At 42.1% G+C, this 27,546-nt stretch overlaps 2 protein-coding genes across 3 annotated transcripts in view; one reads left to right on the top strand and one right to left on the bottom strand.

Annotated features, from left to right (window-relative positions):
- The window catches only part of LOC100375203 (phosphatidylinositol transfer protein alpha isoform-like), a 44,709-nt gene extending 28,333 nt beyond the window's left edge, over nt 1-16,376 (top strand). Inside the window, exons 8-10 of one of the 2 annotated variants that reach the window (XM_002731289.4) lie at nt 3,115-3,210; nt 15,310-15,432; nt 15,671-16,376. In XM_002731289.4, coding sequence (XP_002731335.1) covers nt 3,115-3,210; nt 15,310-15,432; nt 15,671-15,718 — 267 coding nt within the window. In that variant the 3' untranslated portion in view covers nt 15,719-16,376. Of the gene's footprint in view, nt 1-3,114; nt 3,211-3,297; nt 3,394-15,309; nt 15,433-15,670 lie in introns of both variants that reach the window. The other variant, XM_006812174.3, reaches the window with a different exon arrangement.
- A 7,890-nt stretch (nt 16,377-24,266) lies between these two features.
- Nucleotides 24,267-27,222, bottom strand: LOC144359381 (uncharacterized). Its single transcript, XM_078012519.1, has one exon. The coding sequence runs from the start codon at nt 27,106-27,108 to the stop codon at nt 26,206-26,208; it is 903 nt and encodes a 300-aa protein (XP_077868645.1). The 5' UTR covers nt 27,109-27,222; the 3' UTR covers nt 24,267-26,205.
- Nucleotides 27,223-27,546: the final 324 nt, after the last annotated feature.

A 27,546-nucleotide genomic window follows, 5' to 3' on the forward strand; every position in this document is an offset into this window, starting at 1 on the left:
AGATGACGAGCTTTAACTCTGTTGCATTAATAGTCACAGCGCCATCTAGAGGTGTAACGAAGAAACATTATTTTCACCTGAAAACCTAATTTAGGATTCCTTTTGCACAAGGTCAGGTCAATTTGCAAAATTGAACGTAAAAATAGGACATGTGGGATTAAAAAAAAAACTGTTTGGTAGTTCCACACAACAATGAACTTCAAAACAGGGAAATCGGTTCAAAATCAATTAATTTGATTTTTGTGGCAGATTATGCATTACATGAGATCTTGCCCAGAATTAGCTTCAAGTATTCAAGGTCAAATTTGAACCAGTAAATGTAATCTGCTCCATTTTGGCTTTTTGGAAGAGGTGACATTATTGTGTTTCAAACTGTTTCATTTCAACCAGAGTAACCTTGAATTTGTGGATGGCATTTTAGTGAAAACCAACTAGTTTTGAAATATAGCACTGACAAATTCAAAGTAATCAACTGGATCAGCTTTTCCTACATTATCCAGTACTAGTGTGGCTGGCTTCAAGGTCGTTGTGGTAGTTGTATTGACCAATCAGTAAGAGTGCTCACATTGCAGTATTCTCATATTACTATGCATCTTGTGCCGAAAAATTAACCATTCTATAAAAAGTTTTTACTTGTTTGTTATCTTGATATTAAATTATTACTTAGAAGCAGAGAAAAGATGCATAATAATTATAATGAGAATACCGCAAACTAATGCTTTCAGGCAGTACAGGATCACATCTTGAGTTTACACTAGAGTTAAAGCTTGTCACTTATTCTATTTTGATAGTTTACCGTAGTTAATGTTTTGGTTGGTTAGAACCACCCAGTAATCACATGTTTCAGTTGTTAGGAACCATGTATTTATCCAAACTTGATATTTTTTTCATGTAATGCATGCTGCAAATCATCTCATTATTTATATTTACTGTGATGCATATTTTCTCTTGTTAAATCTTATTCCTCATGTCATGAATGAAATTTTTTTTTCTAATTGTAAAAATAAAATTTGTTTTGGATAGCTTTATGTAGAGCGCCCTCTAGTGACCAAATTAAAATGGTGTCTCTGTGATTTGTTTTGTTTGGTAGAAAGCAAAATTGCTTGGTTACACAGCCTGATACTGTTAAGAAATCAATTGGGCAGCCATCTTGGCAGATAAAATAAGACACTTGCATGAGACTACACAAGCTCATTTGCCAATTATTTGGGACTAATGACAACCCAACAATAGTTATTTAAAAAAAAAAAAGGTAATTCTGTTTGGTTTCTGATGACTTTGAGCTGCACATGAGCCCTCATATCATTGGTGTTAATTATTGTTTTCTGTTGCTAGTTCTTGCTGATTCTTTTGATTATGTTTGGTAAATTGTGTTTTCAGTAAACGCGTGCCTCTCGAGTGACTGATACGAAAACAAATGTTTGAGAGATGTTTGTGTTGATTTTATTAGTTCAAATTTATTATTAATTAATGTATTCTACGTTGCCTTACAAATGTGCTGAGAAACAATCTTGTCGAATCTGTAAAAACATTGCCTGGCAAAGTTTCTTTGAATTTTGGATACCACTTATTTTTATTCTATATCTTTCTTTCAGTCAAAACATTGATTAAATTTTTAAAGCAAAATAATGTAAATTATATTGTTTGAAAATTTTGTGAGTCAATAAAAATTCCACTGGGTTCTATTGTCTTCACGAATGCCCTGAAAATTTATCTATTCATAGTGTGTCAGCAATGTTTCTGATCTAAAATCAAGATAGGAAGTACAAATTCTAATAGTGTATGTTAAAATGTGGAGATATTTCTGTGTGAATGTTTGTGTAATACAAGTTAGTGTTGTGTGTAAGTGAATAGGAATACAGTATATACTTTGGGAAATGGTATGTACATTGTATGTACTGGCGAGTTACCAAGAGAGTCAAAAAGCTAAAGCTAGGTTAGTGACAGAGTTAGGGAACAATCACTTGACTTGTTAGTTTATTAAAGTAATAGTTAGTTTATTCACCCAACATCGGGGAGATTGTGGGTTTTAAAGCAATGGTCAGTTTTACACTCAGGGAGATTGTAGGTTTGAAGGCAATGGTCAGTTTTACACTCAGGGAGATAGTGGGTTTGAAGGCAATAGTCACCTTTCCACTCAGCAGTGGAAAAAGAATACATTCTGCCCACTTTCCTGCCTTGTGACATCTTTATTTTGGAAATTGGCATCTTTTGGATGTGTCAGTTCTGTGTACTGTTTCTATCATATCCAGTTCTTGTCACAGTTTCCTGGGACATATGACATATTGCTCTCAATACTCGTGCTATCTTTCATTTCTGAGTCTGTAAATGAACCCCAAGCCCTATTGACAAGCTATGAAAGTGTGAGTGTGATAAGAATTTTCAATCCCCTAAATAAAAAAAATATTTTACTGCTGAATAAGTTAAATTAGTGCAGTTACTGAAAATACTAGCGAGTTGTAAGCGAGGGCAAAACCTTGAATATCTGGTGTGTGAATTACTAAGACATGAAGCAAAGAAAACATTTATTCTGTGTTTTAACTGAAGAAAAAGTTATTTAATGGGCGGTAGTCGTGGCGCCACATATGAGCGAGATGTATGGGTCTCATATAACCAAAGATGGCGACTTTGGCTGTTGCGCAGATCAACGAGTACAAACTGAGACGTTACCAAGCTTTAATTAGGTATCTTTTAGGTGATTTGAAAGAATCTAAGGCGTCACCGGCGGTAATTAGTGCAAGTCGCGCCCAGGTCAAACCTTGTACTTTTGATTTCTATGAGAAGAGTGCATTGGATTATGGGAAAATGAATGTTTAGCAACACAAATGTCGCACATGCACAGCGTGATGACCACCACCCTTTAATCTGCGAGTGAGTGAGCGAGTACTGAGGAGGAGGCTATATATGGATGTGCGCATCTCTGAATGAATGTGGTGAGAAATAACAATGCTAACATGTGTGAATGAGTCAGCAAGATATTCACGTAATGCATGTACTGTATAGAATTAACCATATCATGCGCTTGCATGATTTTTATTCCATTAATCATTTATTTGCTATCTCTGTTATGTGTTTTTATTTTGTTTTTGCCTCATCGCCGTTTCACTGATGCAGAACTCTTGCCAGCCTGTCATGTGCGCCTACAAACTGGTCACTATAAAGTTCAAATGGTGGGGACTTCAAAACCGGGTGGAGAAATTGATCTTCAAGGTAGATTTATTTGCACACACACTGTGGAATACCACCTGGTTCATGCACTCACTCACACACAATATTTTTTTATTCAACGGACTATAGAAAACCTGTACTCCATGTATGTGTGCATACAAGCTGGTTACGGTTGAATTCAAGTGGTGGGGACTCCAGTCTCGCGTCGAGGCTCTTATATTGAAGGTAGTTTCTTTGCTTATCAATCCCAAAACTATCTTTTTATTGTGATGTGCCCACACCAAATTTGTAAGCGGTTCTTCTACATATATTCCTTTACTCATAATTTTCTAAAATATGATTTTTTTTTTTATTAATTATTACTCCTTAGTTTTCAAGCTGCAAATATTTCAGTTGTTCATCATGATCTATAAAGTTTTTTGGGAATTGTGAACTGTAGTTTTGATATTTCCAGGGTGTTAGCATACTAATGACTGCTTAGCTAATGTTTGAAAAATCTCCTTGACAAACAATGTATTATGCTAATTCAAGCACATCTCGAAAGCATGCCTATGTTCTTGATAAAACGTACATTGTATTATGCTAATTCTAGCACATCTCGAAAGCATGCCTATGTTCTTGATAAAACATACATTGTATTATGCTAATTCAAGCACATCTTGAAAGCATGCCTATGTTCTTGATGAAACATGCAATGTATTATGCTAATTCAAGCACATCTTAGAAAGCATGCCTATCTTCTTGATGAAACATGCAATGTATTATGCTAATTCAAGCACATCTTAGGAAGCATGCCTATCTTCTTGATGAAACATGCAATGTATTATGCTAATTCAAGCACATCTTAGAAAGCATGCCTAGCTTCTTGATAATTACACAATACAGTAATCTGTAGTGTGTGAATCTCATTAAATATTATGTGTAAACATTATTTTATATTTCAGTCTAGTTAAAAGGGTCCTCACCTTTTGGATCTGAATATAGGAAAATATTTGATGGTGTCAAACAACTGTAAAGTAACATCCATACTGAATATGTTGCCTGCCTGGATGCATGTATCGGTATATTATAAATGTATATGCCATCCTAAAACCATAAATTGTATAACCTTTATCTGATCAAGTCAATGTAAAAGTGCATCAGGCTTGCAGAATAAGAGTTAAAGATATCCATCAGTTAGTTTTTTCTGTCTAACTGGAAACTGTTTTTGTTATCACTGTATTAACTTCTAAAGCAGTGAGAGTTCAAAAGAAGTTTGTGTTTCACTCTGCCCTGAGTTATTCCTGAAAACAAGATTCATTGAATACTAACATATACTTGTACTCAGAGGTTGCAGGAAAAATGATAAGAGATGTAAACAATGCCAAATACATGGCAGGAAAATCCTATGTTAGGTCAAAGTAAACATGTATAGCATGCATATCTCAAACCTACTCTCTGGTAAACAACAGATCACTAAGCAACACATCGTGACGCATCTTTCCCTTAGCCGCAAGCATCCCCACAAACTGCTAACTGTTTTAGGAGTTAAAGCAAACCTAAATGCGGCCTTAATTTATAGTTGTGTATATTCTAAACTGTATTCGAAATAATATTGCAGTGGTTTAATTTTGTTTTAATTATAACTGTAGCTTGGATAGGCATTTGAAGTGCTTGCCATGGAGGCCATTCATGGAGGGGAATAATTAATGAACGAACATATTTAACATCCGGGTACTTTTCAAAGCTATGATGTTTTAGTATCTGATCGCATTCGTATACGCCATTGTACATAGCCGTTCATGCTGCTAAGCATTGTGTACTATTAGTATAAACTCAACTTTTATATGCACAATGTGCTTTTTAAAACTTGGGTTAGAGCCTTATGCGTTTGAAACACAGTATTCTGAGAGTGAAAGCCCAATTGCGTTAAAGTACCGTACTTCCCCGATCGTAAGCCCCTCCCGAGTATGAAGCCCATCCCTATGTTTTTACTTGGTATTTATTTATTGGTTTTTACTGGGCGTCGACGATATTCTTTAAAATATGCGTGTAAAAGGTGTGTTTCATTTCATAATAATCGTGATTGGCATGTTAGTTTGGTTCATGCTTTTAGTTTTATGAGAAAACTCGCATTAATTTCAAGTTCAGAGTACATGGCGAACGTACACAACGTGATTCGCATCGTTTCTATTCTGTCATTTACTCAGGATAAACATCGATGTTGCAATTCTGGAGTAATCCATATTTCTTTGAGTAGTAGCCTTCGAAAAGCCAAAAATGTGATCGTCAAGGCGTGTACCTGGTTATTGGGCATGGTTTACTTTGAGACTATCATGAAAGGCCTAGGGTGAACGATGAGACATGTTGGCGACCGAGAAAGGTGTTTAAATTCTTCCTCCACACTCAGTTTACCCACGGTTACTATTAACCGTCGTTTATATCTCGGAAATTGCGAATCGCCAGTTTTTAGGGGAAAAAATCATCTTTTTTCGTTGCAATCAGTGCTACAGATCGCATTTTAACATTGCGGTAATTCACTTCCGCATTGCGCTAAAAAATCATTGTCAATAATCGGAAAATTTCATCATTACGACACATCATTTTGATTGGTTAATGAAAGACATGACCTGTTATGTCAAAGGAAGTTGTTCCAGGTCAAATCGTGCTGAAAAACCTCATGGTGGAAAATTGTTTTGCGTCGAGAGTTTGCGTACGATCGAAAACATATCAAAACGAAGATAATGATAAATGCCTTCGTCCACTGTTTCCTCACAGACCCTACCCATTATTTCACCGTAAATTCAGACGGTATGTAAATCGTATTGTAATAAAATGTGTGTGTTTTTTATGAACATGTTTGTTTCTTCATTGTAAGTATCATTCAAATCCATGACGCATTTTTTTTCAAAAATAAGTATTATTTTCCCGAGCCCGGCGTGGTGAACGAATATTTTTTTTTTTGGATGATTTTTCGTTGTTTGCAAGATGGTTACAGTGTTTAACCCCAAAACAAAATCATTTTTTCTGAGTTGGTCCTCAAGTACAAGCTCATCCCTTACTTTTCCTTTACGTGTTCATGCCCCCGGGCTTATGATCAGGGAAGTACGGTATACTGTGAAGATTCAGATCAGTCCAGTCCAGTCCAGTGTGAGTGATGAGAGTATATCGTTGACGATGCCCCTTGTTCGGATGAAAGTTTTATTTCAAATTACACGGAAGTCTGTGAACAATCTGCTTGGTGTTTCTGTGACACTTGTCCCATGATTTGCCAGTGCAGCCCCGTGAATACATGGACGAAAATGTTTCCACCACCACCCTATGAACTCAAGATTGCATACTCCAGCATCCATACTTTGAATAATTTGCACGCCGCACAGTGCAGTACTGGAAACAGCATTTATTAGACAGTTAGACAAAAAACAAAACAAAATGCCTGTCTCGATCAATCGCACATCCATAATGTTTGTATGTTGATATGCTTGTAAATAACATTAACGTAAAAGTCGAAACAACCTAGACTAGAAGTCAATTCACCAGTCCAGCCAGCTATGGCTCCCTAAGTTGCTTATATTTAATCAGATACTATTTCGTCATCATGCTTTGTTACCTTACCTGTTTATACCACATGAGGGCGTTTTTTTATGGCAAGATGGCGCAAACGAAAGTCCTTCGCAGGTTTATGGTTTCTCATATTTAAATCATCATAACTCTGAAGATAATCATTTTTTAAATTTTTTTTTTCAAATTTATAATCAATATACATAACTTGATAAATACAAACACCAAAATAGGCTCTATTTAGTTCCCCTTTAAACAGATTGGCCATGGTGTGACATTGTCTGTCAAAACCTCACATGACAAAGCAAACATGTACTGTATGTGCGAGTTGAACTGATGCATAAACAATGTAGGTAGCACCAAATTACATAGGGTATTCTCTTTGGCCACCAGGCATCTATAAAAAGGATGCTGAATAATCAAACATTATTTGCAGAGACAGAAGTCTTTCTGCATCGTTCAATGTCGGTTTTCTTGGTTCTAAATTCCATTTGAAATGACTTTTCTATGTAGTCATGGCAACAATGGTTTACTTCCAATTTATTTTTTCAAAACTTGGTATTTATACATCTTGTAAAAACATTTCTATAAATTTTCTTTAGGGTTTTATTATATGCATGAAGTGCCATAATTTTCAATTTTGCACAAAAAATGTAATTTTTTTTATTGCCAAATAATATCACAAACACTGCTGCATGCCTTCTAACCTGCATTACTCGAGTGATTTGCTTGGTGACCATTTTAAATTTGCCTTAATGGATGTGGTATACTTAGAGGCTTTCCTGATAATATTGAACCGATACTAAGCGTGTGAAGTGCTACCTGTGATTGAATATAATAATTGTAGTGAGATTTCAAGTTTTTTTCCTTTTTGGAATGGGCACAATCACAATAAAAATGTAGTAATATTTTTCGTTATTTTTAATAATTTTTTTTAACTTTGGGGGATATTTTAAAAATAACTAACAACTAATTCCTTGGTATTGTGATTTATTCACATTTAAAATTCACAACAAACTCCACTTTTTCAAGGTATCATCATATTATACTGTTCTTTATCCCATCTGCTAGTGCAGACAATAATGTTGGGGCTTTCTACTATCCGAGGCATAACATAAGAGTTTAAATCTTGTGTTTCATGTTTATTTATATGTTCCTGTAATTTTGATTACTTTCTCATACTTTTCTTATTTGTCTACTACCCAAGATATTATTGTCTTAGCTATTTCATACATACTCGTCTCAGCTGTCTGCCAGACGTGGCTGTCTGCCAGAAGTGGCTGTCTGCCAGAAGTGGCTGTCTGCCAGAAGCGGCTGCCTGCCGTGCCAGACGTGGCTGTCTGCAGTCCCGGCTGTGCTCGTCTGCAGTCCCGGCTGTGCTCGTCTGCAGTCCCGGCTGTGCTCGTCTGCAGTCCCGGCTGTGCTCGTCTTGGCTGTCTGCAGTCCCGGCTGTGCTCGTCTTGGCTGTCTGCAGTCCCGGGCGTGCGCGTCTTGGCTGTCTGCAGTCCCGGGCGTGCTCGTCTTGGCTGTCTGCAGTCCCGGGCGTGCTCGTCTTGGCTGTCTGCAGTCCCGGGCGTGCTCGTCTTGGCTGTCTGCAGTCCCGGGCGTGCTCGTCTTGGCTGTCTGCAGTCCCGGGCGTGCTCGTCTTGGCTGTCTGCAGTCCCGGGCATGCTCGTCTTGGCTGTCTGCAGTCCCGGGCGTGCTCGTCTTGGCTGTCTGCAGTCCCGGGCGTGCTCGTCTTGGCTGTCTGCAGTCCCGGGCGTGCTCGTCTTGGCTGTCTGCAGTCCCGGCCGTGCACGTCTCGACTCGTCTGCTGTCGCCGGTGTGCACGTCTCGACTCGTCTGCTGTCGCCGGCGTGCACGTCTCGACTCGTCTGCTGTCGCCGGCGTGCACGTCTTGACTCGTCTGCTGTCGCCGGCGTGCACGTCTTGACTCGTCTGCTGTCGCCGGCGTGCACGTCTTGACTCGTCTGCTGTCGCCGGCGTGCACGTCTCGACTCGCCTGCTGTCGCCGGCGTGCACGTCTCGACTCGTCTGGTGTCGCCGGCGTGCACGTCTCGACTCGTCTGGTGTCGCCGGCGTGCACGTCTCGACTCGTCTGGTGTCGCCGGCGTGCACGTCTCGACTCGTCTGGTGTCGCCGGCGTGCACGTCTCGACTCGTCTGGTGTCGCCGGCGTGCACGTCTCGACTCGTCTGGTGTCGCCGGCGTGCACGTCTCGACTCGTCTGGTGTCGCCGGCGTGCACGTCTCGACTCGTCTGGTGTCGCCGGCGTGCACGTCTCGACTCGTCTGGTGTCGCCGGCGTGCACGTCTCGACTCGTCTGGTGTCGCCGGCGTGCACGTCTCGACTCGTCTGGTGTCGCCGGCGTGCACGTCTCGACTCGTCTGGTGTCGCAAAAAATGTAATTTTTTTTATTGCTACCCCAGACCATTTGTCCCAGTGTTATCGCTATCGCCACACGAGACAGTTCTTTTGTCAATTTGTATCTTATTTATGTCCGTCTTTCTATAATTAATGATGTATATGTGTAATTTATCACAAGGTGTCATTTTGCTGAATTTAAGAATTGTAATACAGACAATCAACTCTTGTTAAAAAGGATGCTGCTTTTTGATACATTTCCTACATTAAGATAGGGCTTGCTTGTGAGCTAATTTGGTATTGAAGTTGCACTTCTGGAACATTACTAAATTATTACTGGTGTCCCAAGGATGGCTCTGACTAACCAAGTGTGTCATACAATATGCACGTCTCGACTCGTCTGGTGTCGCCGGCGTGCACGTCGCGACTCGTCTGGTGTCGCCGGCATGCACGTCTCGACTCGTCTGGTGTCGCCGGCGTGCACGTCTCAACTCGTCTGGTGTCGCCGGCGTGCACGTCTCGACTCGTCTGGTGCCGCCGGCGTGCACGTCTCGACTCGTCTGGTGTCGCCGGCGTGCACGTCTCGACTCGTCTGGTGTCGCCGGCGTGCACGTCTCGACTCGTCTGGTGTCGCCGGCGTGCACGTCTCGACTCGTCTGGTGTCGCCGGCGTGCACGTCTCGACTCGTCTGGTGTCGCCGTCGTGCACGTCTCGACTCGTCTGGTGTCGCCGGCGTGCACGTCTCGACTCGTCTGGTGTCGCCGGCGTGCACGTCTCGACTCGTCTGGTGTCGCCGGCGTGCACGTCTCGACTCGTCTGGTGTCGCCGGCGTGCACGTCTCGACTCGTCTGTTGTCGCCGGCGTGCACGTCTCGACTCGTCTGGTGTCGCCGGCGTGCACGTCTCGACTCGTCTGGTGTCGCCGGCGTGCACGTCTCGACTCGTCTGGTGTCGCCGGCGTGCACGTCTCGACTCGTCTGGTGTCGCCGGCGTGCACGTCTCGACTCGTCTGGTGTCGCCGGCGTGCACGTCTCGACTCGTCTGGTGTCGCCGGCGTGCACGTCTCGACTCGTCTGGTGTCGCCGTCGTGCACGTCTCGACTCGTCTGGTGTCGCCGGCGTGCACGTCTCGACTCGTCTGGTGTCGCCGGCGTGCACGTCTCGACTCGTCTGGTGTCGCCGGCGTGCACGTCTCGACTCGTCTGGTGTCGCCGGCGTGCACGTCTCGACTCGTCTGGTGTCGCCGGCGTGCACGTCTCGACTCGTCTGGTGTCGCCGGCGTGCACGACTCGACTCGTCTGGTGTCGCCGGCGTGCACGTCTCGACTCGTCTGGTGTCGCCGGCGTGCACGTCTCGACTCATCTGGTGTCGCCGGCGTGCACGTCTCGACTCGTCTGGTGTCGCCGGCGTGCACGTCTCGACTCGTCTGGTGTCGCCGGCGTGCACGTCTCGACTCGTCTGGTGTCGCAAAAAATGTAATTTTTTTTATTGCTACCCCAGACCATTTGTCCCAGTGTTATCGCTATCGCCACACGAGACAGTTCTTTTGTCAATTTGTATCTTATTTATGTCCGTCTTTCTATAATTAATGATGTATATGTGTAATTTATCACAAGGTGTCATTTTGCTGAATTTAAGAATTGTAATACAGACAATCAACTCTTGTTAAAAAGGATGCTGCTTTTTGATACATTTCCTACATTAAGATAGGGCTTGCTTGTGAGCTAATTTGGTATTGAAGTTGCACTTCTGGAACATTACTAAATTATTACTGGTGTCCCAAGGATGGCTCTGACTAACCAAGTGTGTCATACAATATGCACGTCTCGACTCGTCTGGTGTCGCCGGCGTGCACGTCGCGACTCGTCTGGTGTCGCCGGCATGCACGTCTCGACTCGTCTGGTGTCGCCGGCGTGCACGTCTCAACTCGTCTGGTGTCGCCGGCGTGCACGTCTCGACTCGTCTGGTGCCGCCGGCGTGCACGTCTCGACTCGTCTGGTGTCGCCGGCGTGCACGTCTCGACTCGTCTGGTGTCGCCGGCGTGCACGTCTCGACTCGTCTGGTGTCGCCGGCGTGCACGTCTCGACTCGTCTGGTGTCGCCGGCGTGCACGTCTCGACTCGTCTGGTGTCGCCGGCGTGCACGTCTCGACTCGTCTGGTGTCGCAGTCGTGCACGTCTCGACTCGTCTGGTGTCGCCGGCGTGCACGTCTCGACTCGTCTGGTGTCGCCGGCGTGCACGTCTCGACTCGTCTGGTGTCGCCGGCGTGCACGTCTCGACTCGTCTGGTGTCGCCGGCGTGCACGTCTCGACTCGTCTGGTGTCGCCGGCGTGCACGTCTCGACTCGTCTGGTGTCGCCGGCGTGCACGTCTCGACTCGTCTGGTGTCGCCGGCGTGCACGTCTCGACTCGTCTGGTGTTGCCGGCGTGCACGTCGCGACTCGTCTGGTGTCGCCGGCGTGCACGTCTCGACTCGTCTGGTGTCGCCGGCGTGCACGTCTCGACTCGTCTGGTGTCGCCGGCGTGCACGACTCGACTCGTCTGGTGTCGCCGGCGTGCACGTCTCGACTCGTCTGGTGTCGCCGGCGTGCACGTCTCGACTCGTCTGGTGTCGCCGGCGTGCACGTCTCGACTCGTCTGGTGTCGCCGGCGTGCACGTCTCGACTCGTCTGGTGTCGCCGGCGTGCACGTCTCGACTCGTCTGGTGTCGCCGGCGTGCACGTCTCGACTCGTCTGGTGTCGCCGGCGTGCATGTCTCGACTCGTCTGGTGTCGCCGGCGTGCACGTCTCGACTCGTCTGGTGTCGCAAAAAATGTAATTTTTTTTATTGCTACCCCTGACCATTTGTCCCAGTGTTATCGCTATCGCCACACGAGACAGTTCTTTTGTCAATTTGTATCTTATTTATGTCCGTCTTTCTATAATTAATGATGTATATGTGTAATTTATCACAAGGTGTCATTTTGCTGAATTTAAGAATTGTAATACAGACAATCAACTCTTGTTAAAAAGGATGCTGCTTTTCGATACATTTCCTACATTAAGATAGGGCTTGCTTGTGAGCTAATTTGGTATTGAAGTTGCACTTCTGGAACATTACTAAATTATTACTGGTGTCCCAAGGATGGCTCTGACTAACCAAGTGTGTCATACAATATGCACGTCTCGACTCGTCTGGTGTCGCCGGCGTGCACGTCGCGACTCGTCTGGTGTCGCCGGCATGCACGTCTCGACTCGTCTGGTGTCGCCGGCGTGCACGTCTCGACTCGTCTGGTGTCGCCGGCGTGCACGTCTCGACTCGTTTGGTGTCGCCGGCGTGCACGTCTCGACTCGTCTGGTGTCGCCGGCGTGCACGTCTCGACTCGTCTGGTGTCGCCGGCGTGCACGTCTCGACTCGTCTGGTGTCGCCGGCGTGCACGTCTCGACTCGTCTGGTGTCGCCGGCGTGCACGTCTCGACTCGTCTGGTGTCGCCGGCGTGCACGTCTCGACTCGTCTGGTGTTGCCGGCGTGCACGTGTCGACTCGTCTGCTGTCGCCGGCGTGCACGTCTCGACTCGTCTGGTGTCGCCGGCGTGCACGTCTCGACTCGTCTGGTGTCGCCGGCGTGCACGTCTCGACTCGTCTGGTGTCGCCGGCGTGCACGTCTCGACTCGTCTGGTGTCGCCGGCGTGCACGTCTCGACTCGTCTGGTGTCGCCGGCGTGCACGTCTCGACTCGTCTGGTGTCGCCGGCGTGCACGTCTCGACTCGTCTGGTGTCGCCGGCGTGCACGTCTCGACTCGTCTGGTGTCGCCGGCGTGCACGTCTCGACTCGTCTGGTGTCGCCGGCGTGCACGTCTCGACTCGTCTGGTGTCGCCGGCGTGCACGTCTCGACTCGTCTGGTGTCGCCGGCGTGCACGTCTCGACTCGTCTGGTGTCGCCGGCGTGCACGTGTCGACTCGTCTGGTGTCTCCGGCGTGCACGTCTCGACTCGTCTGGTGTCGCCGGCGTGCACGTCTCGACTCGTCTGGTGTCGCCGGCAGGCGATTTCAAGGCACCGCACTTAAATATTAGCAACATATTTTTCTGAGCGGTTGTTTATTCTCTTTCAAACGAGACATAAATGTGACGACATAGTCGATCCCTTATCCACCACTAAGAATGCCGCAATGTTTCGTTCGTTTTGCAACATGCCACAAATCGTCGAAAAAAACCCCACTTCGACGGAAGCTTGCGTAATAAGGGGGTTAAAATAAGAAAACAAATGCCATGTTTAATACATATCGACCTGTTTTACTTGCGAAAGATAACGGAACATGAACTCGTTTCGTGCGACTTCGGAACCCGAAGGAACACACCAACAACGTTGAATTTACCCGCTATCTTCCAAATATGGTATATTAATTTATTCAGTTGTTTATTTAGAGTGACGTCCGCGGTCGAATGCGATTGGCTATCGATGTCAGTGCAAAGGTCATATGAATATTAAAATTAAGTGGGCGGAAGGAAAATTGTATAGGAGACAAGCTGGAGTCTCGTGTGGCGATAGCGATGACACCGGGACGAATGGTCTGGGGTATTTTATTGCCAAATAATATCACAAACACTGCTGCATGCCTTCTAACCTGCATTACTCGAGTGATTTGCTTGGTGACCATTTTAAATTTGCCTTAATGGATGTGGTATACTTAGAGGCTTTCCTGATAATATTGAACCGATACTAAGCGTGTGAAGTGCTACCTGTGATTGAATATAATTGTAGTGAGATTTCAAGTTTTTTTCCTTTTTGGAATGGGCACAATCACAATAAAAATGTAGTAATATTTTTTGTTATTTTTAATAATTTTTTTTAACTTTGGGGGATTTTTTAAAAATAACTAACAACTAATTCCTTGGTATTGTGATTTATTCACATTTAAAATTCACAACAAACTCCACTTTTTCAAGGTATCATCATATTATACTGTTCTTTATCCCATCTGCTAGTGCAGACAATAATGTCGGGGCTTTCTACTATCCGAGGCATAACATAAGAGTTTAAATCTTGTGTTTCATGTTTATTTATATGGTCCTGTAATTTTGATTACTTTCTCATACTTTTCTTATTTGTCTACTACCCAAGATATTATTGTCTTAGCTATTTCATACATACTCGTCTCAGCTGTCTGCCAGACGTGGCTGTCTGCCAGATGTGGCTGCCTGCCAGAAGTGGCTGTCTGCCGTGCCAGACGTGGCTGTCTGCAGTCCCGGCTGTGCTCGTCTGCAGTCCCGGCTGTGCTCGTCTGCAGTCCCGGCTGTGCTCGTCTGCAGTCCCGGCTGTGCTCGTCTGTAGTCCCGGCTGTGCTCGTCTGTAGTCCCGGCTGTGCTCGTCTGTAGTCCCGGCTGTGCTCGTCTGCAATCCCGGCTGTGCTCGTCTGCAGTCCCGGCTGTGCTCGTCTGCAGTCCCGGCTGTGCTCGTCTGCAGTCCCGGCTGTGCTCGTCTGCAGTCCCGGCTGTGCTCGTCTGCAGTCCCGGCTGTGCTCGTCTGCAGTCCCGGCTGTGCTCGTCTGCAGTCCCGGCTGTGCTCGTCTGCAGTCCCGGCTGTGCTCGTCTGCAGTCCCGGCTGTGCTCGTCTGCAGTCCCGGCTGTGCTCGTCTGCAGTCCCGGCTGTGCTAGTCTGCAGTCCCGGCTGTGCTCGTCTGCAGTCCCGGCTGTGCTCGTCTGCAGTCCCGGCTGTGCTCGTCTGCAGTCCCGGCTGTGCTCGTCTGCAGTTCCGGCCGTGCTCGTCTGCAGTCCCGGCCGTGCTCGTCTTTGCTGTCTGCAGTCCCGGGCGTGCACGTCTCGACTCGTCTGCTGTCGCCGGCGTGCACGTCTCGACTCGTCTGCTGTCGCCGGCGTGCACGTCTCGACTCGTCTGCTGTCGCCGGCGTGCACGTCTCGACTCGTCTGCTGTCGCCGGCGTGCACGTCTCGACTCGTCTGCTGTCGCCGGCGTGCACGTCTCGACTCGTCTGCTGTCGCCGGCGTGCACGTCTCGACTCGTCTGCTGTCGCCGGCGTGCACGTCTCGACTCGTCTGCTGTCCCAGGCGTGCACGTCTCGACTCGTCTGCTGATAAGCATTGTGGCTGTCGGCTCTCGCAGGGAATCAATTTTTCACCATCTTGCTGTCCCAGATCAGCATATCTTGACTGTGTTATCATGGGATGGTACGTAAATTGTCTCATATATGTTCTTCAGTAACTTATTCAATTTGTTGTCATTGTCTTAAATTGCTTATTCCACAGACTGAGCAGAGAATCTTCACCAACTTCCATCGTCAGCTATTTTGTTGGATTGACAATTGGCATGGATTGACTATGGATGATATCCGAGCAATTGAAGAAAAAACAAAGGATGATCTGGACAAGGTTAGTATTTCAGTTCCATTATGCTTCTCAGTCTCATTGTGACTTTTTTTTAAATAAAATCCAAGTGAAAATTAAATATTCAGTTCACATAATTAAATTCAACTGCTTTCACGTTCCTCTTGCATATCTACCTCGTACATGCCTCATTTGTAACCATGGAATCAGCCTGTCAAGAACTTAAGTTATATTTTATTTTTGTCAAATGATCATTTGAATTAATTTTCATTCTTCACTTCAGCAACGACAAACTGCTGGAGTACGAGGTACTACTTCAACAGACGAGTAATCATGTTTGACCAGAAGTTTCGCCAGCTGCTACGCTAGCTTCCAGCAATGTTTTCTTCCTGATGATTAACCTAAGTGTGTCAACTGGACGCAATAATCTACTAAACGAGTAGCTGGCACACAAAGTTTTACTCTGAGAGAACTATTTCTTCTGTACCCTTCCCATGTAATATCACAGCATTGTAGGATGAGCTTTCGTGAATATTCTGCTCAGAATTATACCAATAAACTGCTTGTGCCCACATTAATTCAAACTATTAATGTTTTTCACTGATGATTATTCTTTTGGGAGACTCATAAAATATCATTCTTGTTAGAAATGAAAGGAATCAGTTACCAAACAAAAGCTTTGTCGCATTTGGAAACTCCATTTACATATTGAACATGTTTGAAATAACTAGAGGAATACTTTGTATCAAATTATACACTCTGTAAACTGTGCTCATTGCAGTCTTTGGGTTATGGCTTTGAAGCGAAGTTGTTTTTCTCAGAGTTTAACTTTCTTTTGATTCAGTATAGCCATTAATTTGACCTGACTATAGTTTTTTATTTAGCACTACACACACATATTAGCCAGCAGTGGATTTTTTTTTTGTCTTGTGAATTTAATTTCCAGTAGATAAACCCGCTATAAATAAATCTTTCCAATGTAACCCTTACTAGATGAAAGAGTTCATGATTTATGCAAGCAATTTTATGTAAATTTACATGGTGCGATTGTAGTAAATTTGATTCAATCATCTTTGTACTGAAAATGGATTTTTGTTTTGAAATTTGAAATCTCTGTAAGCAATCTTTTTATTACTCCTGTACATGATCAAGTATTTTGTGAATATATATGTGATTTATGTCCAATTAGTTTCTATGGCAACACATGCACTTGTGCAATATGAGGCACGTTCAAAGTATTACATAGTTTTCGTAAAAAGGGGGTTTCTGCTTTGTAAAAATAGTTATGAGACTTCAAAATGTATGCACATGCCCCCAAAGTGTTGATAACAAGAAGCTCATCTCTCATGGACTGGTTCTTTGGTGTGAATACAGTGGGATGATGGTGTATTTTTGTTTTCTCAGTGCCACCTGCAGAACAGCTTTTGCACAATCTGTCATTTAGTGAGTGGGGTGGGGGTGAATCCATGATTTTATCACTCTACTTGTTGTATTTGCATCCCATACTGTGAAGTGAGATCTGCCAGGCAGGCATGATTGGAATATGATGCGAACTGTGCAATGCTTTGCTACAGATTTTGTGAAAGCTGTATCATGTCATATCTGTAGATCAGTACCGCAAGATTATAAAGCAATCTGTATATAGTGTATTTGTGTACAAAAAGGTTATGTAACAAACCATTTTTATCGCATTGCCTGGTGGACCTTCCCATTGATTTAGGTATGTCTATGGAGGCTTTTAGCAGGCACTGTGTTAATGTCATATTTAAACTGGTTATAAATGCTGTGGTCTAAAGAATGATGTATTGGTTATATACTTCAAAGAACTTTTTAAAATGAAATGTGATTGCATCTTTGTGTACAAACGTATTTTTGTTGGTTTTAACAATTCTGGCAAGATGATACTATTGCACAGTCAACCTTTAAAAATGGGGAACCAGTCCACTTTGCTCACAGTGAAATACCTAGCCTTTTGTCATACAGTCGTAACTCTGGACAGTTCTTTTGTCAATTTGTATCTTATTTATGTCCGTCTTTCTATAATTAATGATGTATATGTGTAATTTATCACAAGGTGTCATTTTGCTGATGAATTTAAGAATTGTAATACAGACAATCAACTCTTGTTAAAAAGGATGCTGCTTTTTGATACATTTCCTATATTAAGATAGGGCTTGCTTGTGAGCTAATTTGGTATTGAAGTTGCACTTCTGGAACATTACTAAATTATTACTGGTGTCCTAAGGATGGCTCTGACTAACCAAGTATGTCATATAATATCCTGAGATCTCAGTAAAGCTTTATTTTTGGTCTGAGTGCAGTTTTAATGACAAATCTCCTGCATGATCATGTATCAATTGCAATTTGTCGTGAGAGGTATATTCTAAAGTACAAAATTTGTTGACTAGAAAATATTCAGTGTAGCTAGGTTGGATGTTTTCGGACTAAATAGTTGTAGTGTTTATATTACCCTGCCACTGGAATCTATTATAGTTATTGTAATATCCAGACTCTAAAAGAGTTGTACCGGTAGTCTATTTATCAACACCAAATTTATGTGTTACGCCCTCAGTGGCAGGAATGAGCAATAGCAATATGATCTTACCCCACACTGCAGCTTGTAATACATTTAACCCAAGATGAAAAACAAATGTACATAATAAAGTTACCAATGTGACAATTGTAAATTTGTTTCTGTCAAATTATGTTTTCTTAATTTGTCTTTAAAAATGATGACTCTTTTGTGTGTATCACTTGGTGATGGTTTTAGTAGAATATTGGATCTTACAAGAAAAAACAAGTAAACAATGTAATTATGTAGATAATCAAAATTGACGAAACATGTGAAAAGTGAGACCTGAAAAAAAAAAATCAATAAATTTCCAGTCTACATTCATGTGTGCTTTTTGAAGTTTACTTGTTATTGTGTATGCTAGTTCTCTATCACCTTGATTGGTTGACAAAATGCCAGTAATATATCACCATTGGCGGTTATGATTTAATTAAAGTGCTGTCAACTATGTCTAGGTGTGATGTAAATAATATCTCTTCATGGTCAGCTAATAACTCCAGATTTGATTGGTTGAATAAAAATGCCATCAACTAGGCCCCGTACCATAAATATGAATACAACGATAAAGATAAAAAATTCTGAGGTAACTAGTCAACATCAAATAAAATGGTTCATTGCCAAGGACAATGAATTTCAATATCGAAATCAGACAATAGTACATTGTTGTCTGCTCTGTTCGCTAAAGCGCGTTCAGTTGCGGTGCTCCATGGCCATCTAGTGCGCGTGCTTCTAGACTCCGCCACAGTCCCCGGGGCCGGTGGCCTCCCGACTAGGTTGCCCGATCATGTGATAAACTAAAGTTAACAGTAGGTGATTTGTCCAAGCAAATGCGATAAACAAAGTGGATGTACATGTATGTCTACAGAGCGCAGAGAGATGGATTTGTTCTGTTTTTTTGTAGTTAGTAGTTCTGCATTATTTGGGAAACTACATCAACTAAAGACCGACGACTCTGTAAATGTCACGGTCCGGGTCACAGACCACGTCCAAATTTTAGAAACCACGCCCACAGAACTCGTCAGAATTGTAACTCGATGTTCAGTTAACACAACTTTAGGCAGGTTATTTTGTTTAATGTTGTATATTTCCCGTAGTTCAAAGTTCGGTTAACTGATCATTAACATTCAGGTTACTAAATATGAACATTTAACAAAACAAAAAAATCTTTGTTGCCCGTAACTAGAAGCTCTGTTAATTGTTAATTGGACATCAACTTACAATTTGGGCGTGGTTTCGCAGAAGTGGGCGTCGTTTCTGAAATATGGGCGTGGTCATCTTTGCAACTCGTTTTTTTTTTTTTTTTTTCGCAACTCAATGCTCCGCAGGGCGTTCATTATTGTTTAAATCTTTAAATAACACCCTTTATTATTATCTAGTCTAATTTCGCTCAATATAATTTAGTAATCATAACTAATCCAATAAGTGACAATAAAAAATATGCGATTTCCTATTCAGATAATCTCGCATCAGACTGGACCAAGATTTTAAAAAATGAATTATTTAATTGCAAATGCTAGGCCAGTCTAGAGCATGCGTTCAGTCGGTGCTTAGACACCAAAGATCTCACCTGACTCTAATCTGAAACTTCTTAAAAAAAATAAAACAAGAACATCCCCTCCACGCCATTTTCCTGATGTTATCATTTATGGTGAAATATCAGGCGATGATAATTGTTCAACACTTTATTTCAGTCACATAATACAATATAATAATAATTACATATGCTTGATTGATTGATTTATCATTAAAAAAAATACAAAACCAATACATGGAGTTCTGTAGGGATGTCATTTGACGAAATCATAATTTATGGAGAAAATCCTGAACTTTAACTGTTCATAATAATTTGATAGTTGACATATATGTGAATTGGATGTCTGTTCTCGAAAAGAATGTTCACAAGTCGATTTCCTAGAAACAATGGATTTTAAATTGTCATCATATCTTCATGCATTGCAAGCAATACCACAATAATGCGCAAAGGCAAACGAAATTGACAATTCAGAGAGATTAGAGGTTGAAATCGAGGCTGGTTACCTCGGCATGGTCGTTCACATGGTAAATTTCAGAAATTTAGCCTTAAAAAATTGTCTCTGGTCCTGATATGTTAAAACAGAGTCGTGACCGTTTCTTCTTATTTAGGGTGGAGTTTTTTTTCCTTCAATTTTGCAAAATTTTGGGAGATACCCTTATACAATCAAGACACGAATGCCTGCCATTGTCAAATGAAGCCGCCAAAATGAAAACAAGTGACTTTAAAAACAATAAACATAACAAATACAAAAATAAAAAAAAAATCGTAAAATAAATAAAATATAAAAATAAAAAGTATATATTTTAGAGTTGTAAATTTGATAAAATGACCACCCTCGGCTTCGATCCGGATGTTCCATAACGTTTGAAGGAGATGGTGGATTGACACATTGAAAATCAGTCATCAAAATGTTAAATGTAAATGAAAAAGTGATGTTTAGCATAATATGTAAATGAATACAGCAAAAATTGGCTGGGAGATAGCAATAGTCTTATGGACTCATCCATTATTACCTTGGGGGTATCAGTTTTAGAGCATGTTCCGAGCAGCAAGAGGGTGCAAAATTGTCAATATACAACATGTGGCAGTAAATATAACATCTCTCCCACGATAGGCACTAGGATTCCATGTAGGAATGGTGCACCACCCTTCTATTGTATAATTTTGTCTTGCTTGTAAATGGTACTACCCTCAGTACTTTTTTCGGATGGGCAATTAAAACGGACCACCACCAAACCATGATTGGCGATTCCATATAGGAATACAAATTAATTAAACTAAATTAAAATGCAATCCTATATAGAGTTGCGTTTTATTGAGATTAATTGAATTGAATTCAAGGTAGTAAAAATAATGTCATAGAAACTAGATTGTTGTTTAATGTTTGCGTCACGGTAGCTCAGGTTAAGGAAAAGAGGTAAGGTATGGTACAGGTTACCATACTTCACCCCTTTCTATAATCCTAAGCTACTTGGATGTAATATTAATAAATCGTGGATTAGTGGCACCACAATCATTACAATATCGTTGCGACAGGGTACCCCTCTCCCAAACACACCTAGAAGATGAACTATATTGTACCTTTCTTTCTTACATAATATTCGAATTGAACGCCCTTATTTTCAGTCCAGGCAGTCGTCACGGTAACGGGTCATTTTTTTTTTGTTCCTTAGTTTGGTTGTTGGCCCAACACCAAGGCGGATTCGTCGATCGCTATTACTTCAATATTGCGATGCTCGACATTGCGACGAAACATCCATCTGTGTACTTGATCTGTTCCGGGCACGGCGTCAGTCCTGCTTGATGTCATAGAAAGCAAATCGTAACCTTCGAAACTGAGCTGCTTGAATAGTTTCAATCTTCCAAGATCGTTGACATCGGGCAGGTTCCCTGTTGACGAACAGTGATAGAGGGCGGTGTGGTAGTCCCAGACACGCATTCGATACTTCTGGGTCTTGTTCACTTCATTTCGTAACATAGGCACAGATCTCCATAATTTGGCCGGTGCAGTGACTCTCACGACGCCGTGACTATCTTCCACTTCCACATACTCGGATATGTCCTGCTTCTGTCCCCCTTTCTTGAGTTTCCAATCACGTAGAGCATGTATGAAATGTTTGATTTGATAAAAATCTGCTTCGTCCTCCAACAGTTCCACTTCGCGGAAGGAATCAGGCAAACGCAGATTCCCATTCCTCAGAAAATTGAGAACGTACCGGAACAGCTCCCCGTCTCGGTCAATGACAATATTGCCGTTACTGTCGGACCTAGTTGGGAAATCTCCGCCAAACATTGCGCCAAGCATCGAGTCTGGATATCGAGTCAATGTTGAGCGAGATGTGGTGTATATTTTTCCTCCGACATTGAGGTTGATCAGATCGTTTGAAATGCGTTGTTCGGTAGTCATTTTCGGGGAGCTCTGTAAAGTCGTCCGTATATCAGTGAATTTTAGGATCGAATGAAATGCAGACAGTTACTTCTAGAACTATAAGAATCTATTTTACTTTCGCGCCAAATTTAGCGTTCGTCGGCGCTAAAGTAAGTGTTCTTTTTCGAGCGCTTGGAACGTCCCGTTGATTAACGCTCAGTCAGCAGGGCCGCTAATCAGTTTCGACCAAGGGACTGGTCATTTTCTTTGGCTGGGAAAAAAAAGCTATTTTGAAATGGAATAGGGGCGGGGCTTGCTTTTTTTTTTCATAGCGCGGGGGAGGGACAAGGACATTTTGTTATGTGCAGAAAAAAATGACACAATATTTACAGATTATTGTACATTTTTATTGCACGAAAACATTCATGTTTTTAACACTTTCGAAATTCTGAATCGTTGGACATTGTAAATGGTGGACTAAAAGATGTGACGATATCTGAACTTGATAAATATTTAAAACATCACAGATTGTCCAAGAAGGATAAGAAGCAAGATACAGTTAGAGCTATCACATGTGATTTTCTAAGACAAGCTGACAGACGAGATGCAGAAAACAAATAGTGGAGTACATTCAATAGTTATAGGTCATCGACAGATATACAGATAGTACCATATATAGTATACTACTATACTGTCTATGATTGTACAGAGATTGATAACATTGTTGTTCATGACATCGGGAGGGATGATTCTGAATATGAAGAAACTTGCACAATTAATGTTGTCTATATAACCATATAAGGGAGGAGAGCAAAAACCTCGAGACACTAACAATAACATAAATCAAAGCTTTTTGGGACTGGGGGTCCACTGTATTTTCAGATGTTATGAGCACACTTTTTTGTTTTTTGTACCTCTAGTAATAGTTATACAAACAAACTTGACGTCAATTGATACATATTGAACAGAGAAAGCCTACATTAGCATACATGACATGAGAGTCGTATAACCGACTATAAACGAGTGTGCCCCCACGATCTCCCATGCAGAGTTACATTTCTACGAATATACTAGTATATATTGCACATGTAAGGGTAATCAGGAGAGTCTCAACAACTAACCCAAGGTATTTTGTTTTTGACCGTTGTTTTCCCCGCTTGTGGTTGCCAGGCAGTGATAATACCCGGATGTTTGCTCCCGAAAATAAAAGAGAACTCCCGTTAAAGGACTATAAATACTCTATGTTCTCACTGTGCCAAAAATGAAATGTCGTTTACAATCTCTTTCCGATTGGTATTCGCGCTTTGCGCAATAGTACTTCTGTCATAGGCAGCCTTCACATTTGTGGTCAATCATCTCACTAGCACTGTCATTTTACCCCAGTTGTTACACCTGAAAATGTACTAAGAAATGGAAAAAAAAGTATGTGACAACCGAACTATGCAAATGATTTGCATGCGCAATCAGTTTTGTGATTACCTGGTTCATACTTCACGCCGTTGTAGCACCGGCGTAAATTTAACGACAGTGTTCTTTTTATTGTGTGATCTGTTCACACCGGTGTAAAGATGGCAGATTTTACTTCGGCGTAAACTCTTTGATCAGAGTCCTAAATTCTAAACAAAATTTCGTGTGAACACGCAGTGGCAGAAACAGTGGCACAAACGCCCTCTTTCGGGAATTCGTGTCCACGTCCATAGCAACAAAATGGCGACGACTGATACATGTACCTCTCTGGTCAGCGGAGCAGTAGGCTCGGAAATAATTGCATATTGAAATAGCTGTATGCAATTTTAGCAGATTTGACTCTTGGCATGAATTAACAGAATCATAATTTAGCTAAAGTGTCGAATCCCTGTGAGAATAGGCTTTCTGTTAAATTAGCTGCATCGTGAATTAGCGAAATTAGAGATTAGGTAAATTAGCTAAAATAACATGCTAGCTAAGAAGACATGTTTTACATGATTATTATACATCTGTCACTGTAACGCCATAAGTTACAGCGTGCCGGAATTTTGCGGTATTTTACGGGGTATTTTCATACTACCATATTAGGAAATGCGAATTCCAAATATGGAATAATTACGCGCGTAAGCGTCCTAAAATAATAAAAACAAACATGGCTGCTACCAGGATTTGACCGGACTCAATACAAAGAAGTTCGCTGATTCTGTTCTGAACTTTTTGCATTTCGGCATTCCCATGATGTATCCTTGGAAGGAAAAGATGTATAATAATAAGGTTATTACGATTCGTAATAACCTTCTAGTATTCAAAAACGAACCTAACTACAGAGGGCGTGCTACACAGGTTTGATATGCAATTGCGCCAGCCTTTTTAGTGCTGTGTGATCGCAATCGAAATACGCCATTGTAAGCATACGTAATGTACTCGGGCAACACTAATTATTCTGTTGTACATACTTTATTACACATGCTGATACAAAAATACATACTCTACTTATAAATTATATATTCACAACTCAATGCAGAAAGCGCACATAATAGAACACAACACAGCAAGTATAGTAAATGTGAACTGCCGTCGTATAACAAAACGACATTAACTCAAATCATATTCAAGTTAGTCGTACTTTTATTTGAATACAATACAATACACTGCCATTTCCACGTCGATTTTCAGTGTCACGTGACAACTTTGACAAAGTAGATCATAAAATCCGCCATCTTGTTCGCAGTAGCTAATCGTATTGCATAATCATTCAACTGGTTCTCCAAATATCTACCTAATTATGCTATATCACAAACCGACTATATCGTTGCAATATTTTCAGTATGTAATGGCTCAGTAATTCATTTTTTTAAAACTAGCCTTTTTGTCAATGCTTATAATATAGCAGTACTCGTCGAATTAGATAAAGTTACGCAATTTAAATTTAATTAATTTGTGCGTGAATTTATTTCACCAAACCATTACACAAAAATAGAAAAACAATGATCAAAATTCAATATCAAAATTATCCGTTTGAGTTATAAAACAATTGCATATAACAAGTATAATCAATATTTCAGTCTGAAAGACGTTGGTTCCCCAATCATGGGAAGCATTTCGTGTCACATGATGCAACAGCCGCGCAATACTAATATCCTCATTTCACACATTAAGCCCTAATTGTTTCTCAATGCGCGCACGCAAACACGAAAGTTTCCGAAAAACACAGAAAAGTACGTTATGCCTGCACACCGAGAACTGAAATATGTTATGCCATTTCGTGGCGTAACCATACATAACGTCCTATTATAACTACCACCTAAGCCTGAACTGTGTGCAACCGGTTGACAAGGCCGTATCGCGAGATCTCGTTGTGAGCGGAACACCCATTATTATTATACCAAAACTGAAATTCTTCAGAAAAGCATGCAATGCAATACCATTTAAATCAAACATGTTATCAAAAATACTACAATAACAAATTTGTTTGAGTTACGACTGTATATAAAATTAATTAAATGATGACCTATAAAGCATTGGATCCGAATGACAGTAAACTGGAGTCAATACACCTATGTACGTTATAAATTATATAAAAATACAAATTACAAATTTACGATCTCAAACGGTAGTCAAAATTGCCATGTATGTGACCCCGATGTGATGTGACTTGAGACACAAGCGAAAATATTGTGGGCCCTGATTACCTTCGTTTTTACACCCAGATTATTTTGTTTATAAAATGGGAAAATCATTTTACCGAATTCCAAATTCGAAAACTAGTAATTTGTTTTTGATGTACAATTTTCTGTTGTTTCAATGACGCGCCGTCTTGTTTGGTTATGTACAGTAAACTCATGCGTGCCAGTGGCGCGTCATGTTGACTTTGTGGAACGGTCGTGTGGACAGAGTCGATCCATTTCTCTTGGTTTGATTTGGATGAGGCTGATATATAAAAAACTGTTTATAAGTACTCATAAGTATAAACATTTGTTTGTTGACGCCAGTGTATTAGCAAAGAGGATTTAAGTACTACTGGTACATATACTGTTAAACGGAACGCAGAAAGCACGCAATACCAATGACAGACTGGCTGAGTGGAATCTTCCGATCAGCCGAGTAGTCTTCTATAATGGTATTATGAAACTGATACTGACATCAGATATTCCTGTTCCGATGGTGAGAATTGGTCAGATTTTTCTGAGTGTAGAAATAAACTTGGATCGGATCGATTTATTTTACTAATTCAAATTTACCCGTAACTTATCGTACAATTTCAAGCATCAAAACAGTTTCAGGCACCTTACGTGAAGTAATTTATAACTGTTCGGTTTGCATATATTCCACCAATAGACCTAAGAAACAAACTTGTTCTTTGTCGTTGTGCATCCATTATTGTTGGACGTTCTGTAAAGCTATATCCGCTGTGGTATAATCCATCATCAAAACAGGACGAACACTGCGTTTAAAAAGTCGCATTTCCACGTCTATACCACTGTCCCGAGCATTACTGCTAGTGATTAGTTGGAACCCAAGTCGACTGAGCTCGGTATACAAAAGAATTTTTTCCGGTTCTTCCATGTTGTTCAGTTCTCGAACCACCACCGTATCTTCACTCTCCAGCAAGATATCACGCTTTAAATCAAGCGACGTTAGTTTTAATCCATCATCACTCTTCATCCAGCGCAAACTGTTCGAATAATCCCCTGATATTTGAGGGGATTCACTTTTTCTCAGACCCTTCCCGTTGATCCACGCTATTTTGGGCTCTCGAAAACCTCGATCGTAAAGTCTAACTCTGTGCTCAGATAGCATGGTCGCCTGGCCCTCCGTGCAGTCGTTGGCGTCGTCGTCACGCTTCGTCAGCTCTTGAAACAGTAGTGAAGTTTCGTGCCAGACAGACTCGGACATAAATACACGAAAATAGCTTCCCTTACGTTGCAATTCTACGTACTCGTAGACCGGACATTGCTGCGAATATTCGGCACTCATTGCAATATTGACTGCATCCGAGAACTCGGTAATTTGGTAGAAGTCTGCCTCAATGGCCAAAAGCGATAATTCTTTAAAATCTTGCGGCAATACTAGTTTAGAATTCCGCAGAAAATTCAACACGAATCTGAACAGTTCACCGTCCCTGTCGATAAACACGTTGCCATGTCTGTCAGTTTTCGTCGACAGTTCTCCCCTAAACATGGCCGACAGCATTGAGTCAGGAAACCTAGTCAAAGTAGACCGAGACGTTGTATATACCTTGCCACCCACGTTTAGGTTAACGATGACGTCCAACTCCATCCTGACATCGATAAATCGAGTAAGCCAGAAGATTAACGGTGGCGGATCGCTTCAAACGTGTATTTTCGACTGCGCAAGACAAATTGTGATACCATTCCGGGGAATTTCACTTCTATAAATAGAACAGCAGGTCATCTGCCGGGGTCAATGCTCTTGCTCATATAACAATCCACAGCAAGCTCTGATTTATTTTGGATAATAGTTTTCTTTGCTTTACTGTGTACTGATATCTGCAGTTTGTTCAAAATATTCTAATTTGACATTTTCTTTTTCTGTTTAGTATAGTGCTTTTGGAATAGGCCGTATCATTAACGCCACAGGTCGGCGACCTCTATTCTCCGTCGCAGAGACTATGAATCTTTTTACGACTAATCTAGGTAGTCGCCAGTGAACGCCCCACTAGTTCTGTCTCTCTGTGGCTCCCTAGGTCAGGTCATA

This window comes from Saccoglossus kowalevskii, chromosome 16 (genome assembly GCF_978046115.1).
Source record: "Saccoglossus kowalevskii chromosome 16, keSacKowa6.1, whole genome shotgun sequence".
Lineage (NCBI taxonomy): Eukaryota > Metazoa > Hemichordata > Enteropneusta > Harrimaniidae > Saccoglossus > Saccoglossus kowalevskii.

Coding starts and splice junctions, on each gene's coding strand:
- LOC144359381 (XM_078012519.1), bottom strand. CDS start 27,108: ATGGAGTTGGACGTCATCGTTAACCTAAACGTGGGTGGCAAGGTATAT.